Source organism: Heloderma suspectum, chromosome 2, assembly GCF_057233095.1.
Source record: "Heloderma suspectum isolate Gila_16-S chromosome 2, 16-S_ref, whole genome shotgun sequence".
In the NCBI taxonomy this organism is placed as follows: Eukaryota; Metazoa; Chordata; class Lepidosauria; order Squamata; family Helodermatidae; genus Heloderma; species Heloderma suspectum.
The window spans coordinates 266,651,342-266,664,121 of NC_139459.1; the positions used below are offsets into that span (position 1 = coordinate 266,651,342).

The 12,780-nt window shown below is 45.8% G+C and overlaps 1 protein-coding gene across 1 annotated transcript in view; it reads left to right on the forward strand.

The window, feature by feature from the left end:
• Nucleotides 1-10,247, forward strand: part of SLC6A7 (solute carrier family 6 member 7) — a 38,410-nt gene extending 28,163 nt beyond the window's left edge. Inside the window, exons 13-18 of the mRNA XM_084829809.1 lie at nt 564-676; nt 780-911; nt 1,519-1,618; nt 2,451-2,551; nt 3,133-3,303; nt 10,035-10,247. Of these exons, the coding sequence (XP_084685935.1) occupies nt 564-676; nt 780-911; nt 1,519-1,618; nt 2,451-2,551; nt 3,133-3,303; nt 10,035-10,247 (830 nt within the window). The remainder of the gene's footprint in view (nt 1-563; nt 677-779; nt 912-1,518; nt 1,619-2,450; nt 2,552-3,132; nt 3,304-10,034) is intronic.
• Nucleotides 10,248-12,780: the final 2,533 nt, after the last annotated feature.

A 12,780-nucleotide genomic window follows, 5' to 3' on the forward strand; every position in this document is an offset into this window, starting at 1 on the left:
ATAAGGAGGAAAAGACAGAGCAGCTGCTCCAGGCCTTCTGGCTGTTAACACTAGGCGCCTTCCAACTGGAAGCACACTAAGAAAAAAGATGGAAGCAGCCGTGGGAAAACAAGGGGGGGTTACGAATGGAAGAGGTTGTCCGGACCCCTGCAAAATTTCATAAATGAGGTAGGGCAATAGCACCATAAAGACTTCAGCTGGAAGCACCCTGAGTGTATCAGCAACATATGACCTGAACCTCAACAGCTAAGAATACCAGTCGAGGAAGCAAGTAGTGCTTTGGGGACTGGAAACTACCTTTCTAAAATGAGAAAAGGGCCTTCGGGGGGGCAGTGTGTCTTTGCCCAGTACTGTGCCGTGCTGTATGCTGAGGTGGGGAAATGGAACGGGGGGTGCCCGTATGTCACCCCCACTGACCCCTCCACATGCTCTCTTCTCCTGTCACTTTTTGCTCAGCTGCCTTTATGTCAACATCCATGAAACCCGACCCTTCCACAATATCTCCTTGACTGTAGCTGTAGAGTCCAAGTCATGGTTCTTCTCATTCTTTGCCTGTCTTCTAGGTCCGGGCTTGGCATTTGTGGTGTACCCCCAAGCCATGACAATGCTTCCTCTTTCTCCTTTCTGGTCTTTCCTTTTTTTCTTCATGCTGTTGACTCTTGGCCTGGACAGTCAGGTAAGGAGAGAGCAGTCTGCACTGTGAGGGAGTGCTTAACTCTATGCCTTCAAGCGAAGGGCCCCTATGGCTTACAAGAGCACCTGCTTTCATTTGTGTGCAGTTTGCCTTTCTAGAGACCATCGTTACTGCCGTAACGGATGAATTCCCATATTACCTGCGGCCAAAGAAGGCTTTTTTCTCAGGCATCGTATGTGTCGTGATGTTCCTGATGGGGCTCATTCTCACAACAGAGGTGAGGAAAGTCAAAGGCTGCAGCAACCAGACATTTTGGGGTGCTTGTTCGGGTGAGGATCTACAGGGAAATTGGTATTAAGATAAAGGAACAAAAAGGAAAAACTAAACAGGGATGCCCATCTTATGGAGTAAACCAGCCTTCCCTAACCTGGCACTCTCCAGATATATTGGACTACAACTCCCATAATTCCCCAGCTAGCATTGCTGTCTGGGGAATTATGGGAGCTGTAGTCCAACACTTCTGGATGGCGCCTGGTTGGGTAAGACTGGAGTAAATTATATGGATGTGATAATATTATGCAAGAGCTATTGACAGTGTCCTATTTCTATTAACAGTTCCCTGTGATCAGGTAAATTGCATTGTTTCATGCCCTGGTAGGCTGAGCTCATGATGCTATAGCATGTGACTATAGCATTCACATCTTCTAAATAGTTAGTTTATTAAACCGGACCTGTAGAACAGGATGTGTTGTCCCAAGTAAACTCATTCAGAAAAGCAAGTGTGTAATCCCTGGAGGATTTTTTTTTTTTTTAATTGTGCCACTGTAGCTTAACCATCCCATCTTGGGCATCAGCTTTGGCCATTTACTGTTTCTTCTTTCCAGGGCGGGATGTATTGGCTAGTGCTTCTGGATGACTACAGTGCTGGGTTTGGACTCATGGTGGTGGTGATTACCACCTGCCTGGTGGTGACACGTGTCTATGGTAAAATAAAAAACATGGGTTGTTGTGTTGAAACTCAGTTTTGAATTGTTGAGTAGATTGTGCTAAAAATTCCATTTTTTAAAGTGAGAGGGAAGACACAAGGAGGTACACACTGAAATTTGTGGGGCAACAGAGACTTGGAATTCAGGAAGAGACTGCCAGTGTCCAGGTTCTGTGACATCTTCTCAAGATCCTTGTGGAATTGGTTAAAATGACATGTTGACTTGCACCACCCTTCATACTGCACTACAAAGACATCTCTGTTTTGGTCGGGCAGGGGCATTTTGGGCAAAAGCAAAGTTTGGGTCTTTATGGCCAGACTAGATAGTTCATTTGTTGCAAACTTGCACTGACAGTAAAAGGATGAATCACACATACATTGGTTTTTCACCACCTTTTGGGATGCTGGCTTTTAAAGGCACAGAGGAGGACACCGGTCAAAATCAGTGTTTGATTTGCTGGTTAGTATATCTGTTATTTGCATTCTGAACATGGAAGCAGGCTGCTGGAGAAATTTACAGTACAATTCCTGTTTGTTTGGGGTGGGGTGGGGTGTAAGTGTCCACCCACTGTAACAAAAAAATAAAAAAAATAGTCATGCACCACAATCTTCTGCATGTTTACTTGGAAGTGAGTCCTACTGTGTCCAATGGGTTTTACTCTCAGGTAGGCTTAGGCTGCAATCCTCTGCACAGTTACCTGGGAGAAAGCCTCACTGAACCTAGTGGGACTTCCTTCTCAGTAAACATGCACAGGATCATGCCATCAATGAATTAGTACCAAACAGCTGATACACTGTCCCATTTCTTCTACACCCTTCTGTTCTCTGTAGGCATGAAGAGGTTTTGCCGTGATATTCACATGATGCTGGGATTCAACCCAGGGCTATACTTTAAAGCCTGTTGGTTGTTCCTATCCCCCGTAACAATGATGGTAACTATGTTTGTTCTAAAGCTTTTTTCAGAGCTCTTCTTATTCTCTGAGGATAAGAGACTCCTCTTATCCGATACCAGTGGGGCTACAGGCTTCTTCACATGGAGCTTTTATCCTGCTATTGAGATTGCTCACTCATGGAAGTTTGGAGGTTGACGTTGTGAACCTCCAGGGCATCTCCTGCACTAAATGACCTTATTCCATTGGCAAAAAGATCGGCGATAATGAGCTATCAAATTACCATGCTTGAGTTCCGCTTGAGTTCCCTCCCTGGAAAAGGAAAAGCCGCAATAAGAGGAGCTAGACCAATGAAACACATGGAAGACTCAGATAAGGGGGAGAAGGAGGGGGGAAGGTGTGGGCGGGAAGTGTGTGTAAAGGGAGTCCATTGTGATCCTGCATTTAAAACGAATGCAGAAAGCCCTGTTTTAAATGTGGGATTTTAGGCTGGTGTAGAGTTGCTCTACAGCTGCATCTGTAGGGCAGCGTCCCAGATAGCTGACGTGGCTGCAGCACTTAGAATGGAGGGGAGACCCTTGGCGCAGGCCGGTCGTCCGCTAATGTCTGACGCTGTCTTTTAGGCCCTGCTGGTGTACAGCATAATCAAGTATGAACCGTCGGAGTATAACGGAAGCTACCGCTTTCCACTTTGGGCCGAGGTCCTGGGCATCCTGATGGGGATCTTCTCCTGCCTGATGATCCCCGTGGGGATGGTTTTTGCTGTGCTCCAAGAGGAAGGGACACTCTGGCAGGTAAGCAACAACAAGGGGATCCAGCAGTACTACCCAAGGAGATGCGATTTTAACCATTCCATCCCCAGGCCACCCACACAACTAAGGCATACTTTTCTACACTTCCCATCTCTCCTGTGCTAATCCTATTCTGCCTCTTGAGCATTTTCCTTTGTTCTCTCCTGGGAGGAAGACAAACAAATTCATGTTTATTTTTCCACTTTTTACACCCAATTCATGCACCGGTGCTACACAGGTATTTGTTACAGTATATACATTAAGGGTGCAATCCTATGCATGTTTAGACAGAAAAAGATCCTGCAACTCCCAGCATTCCCCAGCCAGTATGGCTGGCTGGGGAATGCTGGGAGTTGTAGGACTTTTTTTCTGTCTAAACATGCACTGGATTGTACCCTAATTGTGAAAGGAAGACATACATCACCAAATATGCAGTGGACATGTGCCAGAGAGGGACAGTCCATCATAGATCCTTCTGTATGTTCCCAAGTGTTTGGAGATATGTGTCTTCCATATACACATTGGGTCTTGTTCGGATGCAGTGATAAACTATGATTATGTTAAACTATGGTTATCTTTATGTGAATGAGCTTGGGTGAGCTTCAGCTTTGGTGCTCCCACCTTCCCCTCTCCTCACTTTCACTTCTGTTTTTAACTAGCCACCATTTGGCATTACATCAAACCTAGACAAGCTGTGATTAGTCTTAACTGTGATTTACTGAAATAAGCCAACTTCAAACTTTGGTTTATAAAGCCGGCATCCTTAGGTAAACCATAGTTAACCAGATTTTTAGGGTTCAGACATAAAGCTTCTGATCTCCTCGTGGCTGTACCGGAGAGAGGACTAGGCAGTGTAGGAGTCCAAGTCTTGCCAAGGGTGCTTCCGGATGAGGCTTTTGTCCTGACATTGCCTTGCCTCAGTCACAGAATTTTACAGGAGGTCTACACAGGGTCATCTTCCACTTGTAACCTTCCCATCTTTTCTCACTGCTTCTTCCATCTTTTCTCTTAATGCAGAAAATCTGTTAAGGAGAAAAAGTTGGAATAGTTCATTCACGTAATACTAAACCATAGCTTGGTCTTTTATGTTTGAGCAAGGCCATTGTGTATTTATTGCAGCAAACGCTAGTGTAGCTGTGGCAAACATGACTGCCTCAAAAAGTATGAAGCCTGCTCTCACTGGTTAGACAAGATACGAAAAAAATGTTCTAGTGACTCATATGGTTCTTAGCAATGCCAAACAACCCAAATTTTATCGATCCAGCTAGAATTTCATCCTCGTCAGGTCTTTCCAGAAAACATGGTTTAAAATCAGGAAAAATGTATGTTTGTTGTTTTCATTGTTGTTTTCCTATCTTCTTATTTTATTTATTTATTTATTGCATTTATATCCCGCCTTTTTTCCTCTTGCAAGGAACTCAAAGTGGCTTACATTATCCTCCTCCTCTCCATTTTATCCTCACAACAACAACCCTGTGAGGTAGGTTGGGCTGAGAGTCTTTGGGTCTTTGGGTGGCCCAAAGCCACCCAGTGAGCTTCCATGGCTGAGTGGGGACTAGAACCCAGATCTCCCAGCTCCCAGTACAACACTCTAGCCACTGCACCACACTGGCTCTAATTTTCTTCTAATTATGTTGTTGTTTTTTAAAGATGGTAACCTTCAAAAGGGATAATCTGCACATATACTCAGAGACACTCTGGCCTTAGGTCTGTTTTTTTTAAATAAAATAAAGCTGCTTCCTGTTAAGAGGAGAAAAGCATTCTGCTCATTCTTTCCATGAGAATTTTGGGGAGGGACCACAGCTCAGTGGCAGAGTGCCCAAGCTTTGCATTCATAAAGTACCAAGTTCAATCCCTGCCATCTTCCATTTTTAAAAGAATGAAGACAAAAGGGGGGAAGGAGCACATTTATTTATTTATTTATTTATTTCTATACCGCCCAATAGCTGAAGCTCTCTGGGCGGTTCACAAAAATTTATATCACATATCAGATGCTGGGAAAGACGTCTCCGTTCCTGAAACCTTGGAGAACTGCTGCCAGTTAGAGAAGTCAGTTCCGGGCTAGATGGATGCATAGCCTTACCTGGAAGAAGGCAGCTTCCAATGTGTCTTTGGTTTGTGTACATTTTAAAAATTGGTGCTGCTTCCTTTCACAAAGGAAAGGCACTCTGCACTCAGAGGCACTTTGTCCTTTAAAAAAAAAAACATCATAGGCACTCAGCTCAAGGTGCCTATCTGAAGATATAAAGGTGGGCAACCCTAACAGTCCTTTACACAGAAACCTGAGTTATAAAAAAAGAGAACAGATTCCTGAGTTCCCAGCCTGCCCATCTAACCTACCATTTTGCTTTGATGCCTTTTGTGGTACGCTTCCTGGTGTGTTGGTTCAGACCTTGACCCCAGTTGTAGTAATCACTTCCATATTTGTTGGCCATTTGAGCCACTCCCAGGGATTCTCAGGCACAGGGATACATGGAACAAGTGAAAGGAGTTTTCTTGCCATCCATAACATTTCATTTCCTTGCCTCCTCCCCCAATCCTTGTAAGACTGATTGTGAAGAGATCCCCCAATAGTAAAACCTCCTTCTCTACATTCATTTAAATAATTGAGGGTGCATTCTTCTGCCTACATTCCCCAGCCAGTCAGACTTTTTTCAGTCTAAACATGCATAGGATTGCTCACTGAGACTACCATACTATGTTTCTTTCTGTCTATTTTGCTGGGGCAGAAGGTGTCCTCTAGTGGTGTATATGTACATTGCATAGACTTAAAATAATTCCAGATGTAGAACTAAGAAGATGATCTGTAGAAAAACAGCAGAGTCCATCACTTCTGCTTTGCATAAGAACATATGATATTGCTGCTCATCCCAAACATCTATGGATGCAAACTGTGTATGGGTGTTGACTGATACACAGGGCTAGGCAGAGGGATTGTGTATTGCTGGGCACTGCCGAACCATTAAAAGGACAGCATGTGGCATTAACAGAATTGTCTGCTTCCAAGAGTGCTGATAACTACCAGTAAACAATGGCGCAGCTAGGTAATTTTAGCTGGACTTAATGGTCTTACCGGGTGGGGGTGGGGGTGGGGGCATTAGATGGCCATGGCCATATGTCCATGTCCATGTCCACTTGTCCATGTTCACAACTAACATTTTCCACACCCCACACCATCCCATGCTTTAAACTGCAACTACATTTCTGATACGTTAGAGCAACCCCTCCCCAAAAAAACTGTTTGCCAACCCTGATTAAAAATAATAATAATAACACTCTGAGAATGTGCAGTTTTACATTTTAAATTCACTTAAATCACAGCACTAACACAACTGCAGAAATGAAGTTGAGTGGGCTTCTGCTGCCCTGAGGCTAAGCACATTTACTTGGGAAGAAGGATCATTTTGTTGTGTCTTTTTAAAGTAAAAATAATAGAATGAGCATCTGTAAGCATGGACATGCCCAATCGGCTTCCCCCGAACTCTAAGATAAGAAGAAAGGATGCTGCGGTGAGGAGCATCAGCCCTGGTGAGCACTGGTGAGGACACTGAGCTGGTTTGCCACTGTCTCCATCACCAGCCGCTCTCTGTCTGCTTATTTGGGCCCCCTCTGGGCTGTGGGGCCCTGGACATCAGCCCTGAGGTCCAGCCTTAGCTGCACCACTAACACTAGTGCTTTTTCTTGTGCAAACACTTATCGCTGGTTGAATTTCCTTCACTGTTGATACACTGGGGGCTCTTTTTCAATGCTCTTTCATGGAAACATTTGGTCATATAATTACTATGCCTGACAGATTTTAAAAAACAAACCAACATACACACACTGCTAGCAATTAAATTAAAGTTCCATGAGCTAAGAGAAAAACTACACTTAGGACACATCTTCAATGTTTTCACTATAGCAATGAGGACTTGAAGCTTTTTTCACTTGAAAATTTACATTTTCATGACTCTAAGGATCTTTGGATTATACAGACATTCCTCAAAATGTACCTGTGGACCACAAATTGCCCATCACAGTGCATAGCCATTCAGTACCCTAAGTAGATGTTCCACATTTTTCTGGATTGACTGGAAAAAGAAACAGACAATATCTCTATGAGGACAAACATCCTCTAGATGTCTTAAGCAGAAAATCTCCATGTCAGCTAGCCAGTGAAACCAAGCTATTCTCTCCTTTGAGGGTCTCTGGTCAGTATGGCCCTTAACATACCACTATAGGTGTGGGAGGTCGGGAGAGGGAAAAGGAGGTACGCAGGCAAGAAAGAGATGTCTCATGCTGCTTACAGATGGTCTGTGGTGTCACTCACCTGGTTATTGGTGCCAGAGTTGGGAACTCATTAGCTCTCTCTGTGAGAGAAATTACAGGTATTCAGAAGCAGGCTAGGCAACTTGGTGCCCTGTAGATGTTTTGGACTACTACTCCCATAAGCCCCAGCCAGCATGGCCAATGGTCAGGGATCCTGGGAACTGTAGTCCAAAACATCCAGATGGCACCAAGTTGCCCAGTCAGTCCTGAAAGCCAAACGCAAGTTCAGTGCCTTACCAAGTGATGGCCGTGATGGCCACAGGTGGTGGGAGGAGGTGAGCGGCCACGCTGCTGCTCCTAACATAAAAGGGATGTTGATGGCTAATTAGCTGCAAACATGCAAAGATGTAACTGGCTCGTTGTTCCAACAGCCTCAGAGAAATCGGCACTGTCTTCCTGCCAGGGACATAGCATAAAGTAGGGATGGTGGAGAATTTCTCCCCGAATCTTTGGGAGGCCGAGCGCCGAGGCATTCGGCCCCCCGAAAGTGTTGGGGAAATTCTCCGCCGGCCCCCCGGCCCCCCCGGGATGGGACTTACCTTCAGCGAATGTCCCTCTCGGCGGCGGGTCCCAACGGCGATTCGGCGGCAGTTCGGCGGGGGCGGGGGCGGCGGCCGGTCTCCTGACCGGCTGCTGCCACCGCCATTACAAAATAAAAAAGTAAGTAAAAACAAACAAACACACACCCGTGATAGGCTACATGACGATTTACGTAGCCTATCACGGCTAGATTTCCAAAGTCAGCCGTGATAGGCTACGTAAATCGTCACATAGCCTATCACGGGTGACTTTGGGGGAGAAAAAAAAAGCGCGTACGCAAATGGCGGCGGCCCATGGGCGCCGCCATTTGCGTTCCTTATTTTGGCATGTCTACTCTACGTAAAGATTTACGTAGACTATGGCGAAAATAAGGGAACGCTATTTGCGTTGCCCTTATTTTCGCCGTAGTCTACGTAAATCTTTAAATAGACTAGACGTGCCAAAATAAGGAACGCAAATGGCGGCGCCCATGGGCCACCGCCATTTGCGTACGAGCTTTTTTTTTTTCCCCCAAAGTCACCCGTGATAGGCTACGTGACGATTAACGTAGCCTATCACAGCTGACTTCGGAAATCTAGCCATGATAGGCTACGTTAATCGTTACGTAGCATATCACGGGGTTTTTGTTTGTTTGTTTTTTACTTTTTCTTTCATGGCCGGGGAGACAGGGCGCTTCTCCCCGGCCTGAATTTCGGCCGGGCGAGGCAGGGCGCCTCCCCCCCCAGCCTGAATTTCGGCCGGGCGAGGTGGGATGCTTCCCCCCCCTCGCCTGAACTTCGGGGGGAGAAGCGAAGCGCCTCCCCCCCACCGCAAATCACCCCTGCGAAAAAGTAAGTGACTTTCGTATATCCCTAGCATAAAGTGCTCCAGTCTAGGCAACGCATCATTGGGACACAGGGTGTGTTATCTCCCCCAGGCATTTGGGAAAGGTTAGGAGAGGAAATAGGCAAAATACTCGAAATGTTTAGTATGTGCATTTGTCTGCCATCATTTCACCTTACACTTTTGTGTCCCCACTCATTCCATATGCTGGTATTTTTCACACTGTAGCCCGCCCATTCACCTTTGGTCCCGAGTGCTTCCCTGAAATTGAATGCGCCCCTTGGGCTGGAAGGGGTTCCCCACTCCTGCACTGATCCCTGGACATTCACAAAACTAGGCTAACGTATTCTTGAGAAATTGATTGCAAATAACTACCCAACCTTATTTCTGTCTTCATAGTCATGAACATGAACACTGGAATCACAATTCAAAACATAAACATTACACATTTGGGGGAAATGACAAATGTCCACACTTCTTACCATTCATCTAACAAACCAGTGACATGTTAAATGATGTTGGAAGCAGGATAAAGTGCTGTTGTTACACAAAAGCCACTTTGGTATGGACTGCAGAGACTCGGAAATGCAAAAATGGACGGACGAGTAAATTGCAGTTGAGGAATGCATTAAGAGGTTGTATAGATACACTGAGAGGCAGCAGATCTTTGGAAAGCAGTTGCCATGCCAGGTATAAACAGTGGGGCAAATGGGTTACTGTAGAGCTCCAGTGGCTTTTTAAAAAACTGAACCATGGTAACCCCGATAGAAGGATTTTTTAAAGTGATGCTCCCTCTCCCGCCCTTGGTGCTTGAAGTGACTACAATACCATCTGTACTGCGGGTTGTTTTTAGATTGTCTGGAATCCCATATGAATCCAGACCTCCTCCTTATGGGCTGCTTTCCAGGGCAGACAGTAATAAAATGCAGATGCAACTGTGCTTGCCTAGCACTTGGATGCCCCTGCACCGTGCAGGATTTCTTTGGGGTTGCCAGCTGCAGGAGTGTTCCCGGCTTGTCTCTGCCAACAGGCCTCCTGTGACTTGTTTGTTCCTTTTCCTGCAGAGAATCCAGCAAGCCAGCAGACCAACCATGGATTGGGGTCCTTCTCTGGAGGAGAATAGAACTGGCATGTATGTGGCCACCCTGGCAGGTAGCCAGTCTCCTAAACCTTTGATGGTCCATATGCGAAAATATGGAGGGATAACCAGCTACGAGAACATAGCTTTTCAGGTAGATAAAGAGATTGAAGAGGATGAAGAAGAGTCCATGATGTGAAGAGATGGCTTCCCTACTCACACCATGCAACAGAAGGTGATGAGAATGTGGGGAGCCTCCCCCTGTCCCTGGACAGTTGCACAGAGTTGCACCTTGGCACTTCAGGCCACTCAGCAGTCTCTTTCCAGGCACGGCCACACGCTGCTGGCCATTCAACACTGCAGAGCAGTGAACTCTGTTGAGAATCCCAGTGTTGTTCAGGTTTCTGTTCAGTGTGGCGAGATGTGCAATGAACCCATGTCTTAGTGCTCTAGTGTCTGGTACAGGCCACCTACCCATGTTGTCTGTTCCACCCCTCACCGGTGAAGGGCTCATCACAATCAGGGCCCTGTATCCCATATGCTGGCTTCCACCTGTACAAATCTCATCTGCCTTCCTCCTTGGCATTCACCTAGACATTTGCTTGTAGTTTTTAGCCCACAGACGTCGTGGAACGACTCAGCATATAAGTCCTTTAACCAAACGACTGGCTGTCCAGATCTGCCACTGTTATCCTACTACCTTCTGTGGTCCAGAAAGTGGTAGCTTTGCAAGTGCCTAGGGAGTTTGAGGTTAGCCTCTCAAATGTATTGCTTCTAGAAAACCCAGAGGCTAAACACTTTGCAAGGTGAGGCATTGGTACAAATAACAAGGATGTCTCTAGATGCTACAGTAAATTCTAAAATAACAAACCAAGAATTCTGCTTTCAAGTTCTACAGTAAGACAACCCAAAAGATAGAGACACTGGTGAGGGCCAGGGCCAGCATGGAAGTATTATGCAGATAATATATGCTCCCCTGGCCTTACTCTGCTAGGTTAGAGGTTGCTTCGGTCACCCAGGAAAGAGTACATCCCCCCTTTTCCAATGGCTCAATGCAGGCAACGAAAAGAAAGTGGAGTCATGAACCAAATTAATGTCCAGGAAAAAAAAATCACATTATGAATAGTTTAAAGCCGCCTGGGGAAATGTATAATTGTGCTTCTGCATGTGAAGATTCATTGCAAAAAGTGAACTATCTACCCACTGCTTGTGATCCTGTTTCATCCTCCCATCTACCCATAAAGAGCTAGGTCACACTCTCAACAACCTATTAACAGAAACACAAGCTCAGCTCCATCACACACATGCAGGTAAACTGCTAAAGCAAAGGGTTTGCACATTCATTGCATATACATGTAAACCCAGTTTGTTCAGTCACGGGAACCTAGGAAGCTGCCTTATGTAGGGCCAGACCTTGGCTTGATCTAGCTCAGTATTGTCTATATGACTGACATCAGCTCTCCTGACTTTCAGGCAGGGGGCTTTCCCAGCTGTAGCTACAGATCCCGGGCAGTCCTTTTGCATACAAAGCAGGTGCTTTTCCACTGAGGCAGCTCTCTTTTGGAGAAAGAAGTATAACGCTCGTAGGCATCCAAACTCGGAGTTTCCAATGCAGCTTACGAATGTCCAGTGCAGAATGGGAGGCGCGGCAGAAGCGATTGTCGCCTCTGCCATGCCTCCCGCTCTGCATTTTAGCTAGGTGGACTTTTTCGCCCATCTACCTGGGGTGCTGTGCTGTGGAGAGGGAGGGAAGGAGGCTGGAGAGGCCTGGGATGCTGCGTAGGCCGGCTCTTCCCCACCCACAGATACACCCCTTTACCCCCTCTCTGAGGTCACTGTTGTGACCCTGGAGAGCCATCCAGCACAGTTCTCTCCAGGCCAGCTGTGATGGGGAGGGCATGGGGGCAGAGATCATGGATTCCCAGGCCTGAGGTCAGAGCACAGACTCTGAGTCTGACCTCAGATCCGGGAATCTGAAATATCCTATCCCCCCCCCTCCCCGAGGCTGTCTAGGAGCCATAGGATCCCCCGCCCCAGTTTTGTTTGGCCATACGTGCAAAGCCCTGATGTCACACACTACCTGAACACATGCACAAATAATGGATGGATGGATTCATGTAAAAACTGCTCGTGCAGCATGCTCTTCAGTTTTCCCATTGTGGTTTGGATTCACATAATCCAAGCTTATAGTGGGAATTATTCTTTGCTTAACAATCATTCTCTAATGGAGATAAAACTTAGATCATGAACTAGAATGCTCATTCAGTTTTTCTTCTGAATCCTATCCTGAATTCACAGCACTTGTGTGCTGCATATATAGCCGAAGAGAGGATCGAACCAGCTTTTTGGTCTCATGTATGGAAACAGTCTATATATAGCTACCACCAAAGACACCCAAGTGCGGGTTTGGTTTTGTGAGCATTGTGAGTTCTCTGTTTCAGGGATCCCAATATTTGGAGGAGTCCTCTTTTCCACAAGAAGTGTTTTACAGTAAAACCAGAAAGGTAAAACCAAAGGCACATTCTAAGGCTTCACTTTTAAAATGCAGGAAAAACAGCAGTTTTAAAATAATGCAAATCACACTGTGATTTGCAAATCATATGCAAATCTCTCATCTGCTAGAGAAGAAAAAGGAAGGACACTGTTCTAAAAGAAAATCTATAGAAGCTGGATTTTAAAAGGGTATTTCACTGCCTGCTTTTGGAAGGGCTGAATTGAAGTGGGTGGATAAA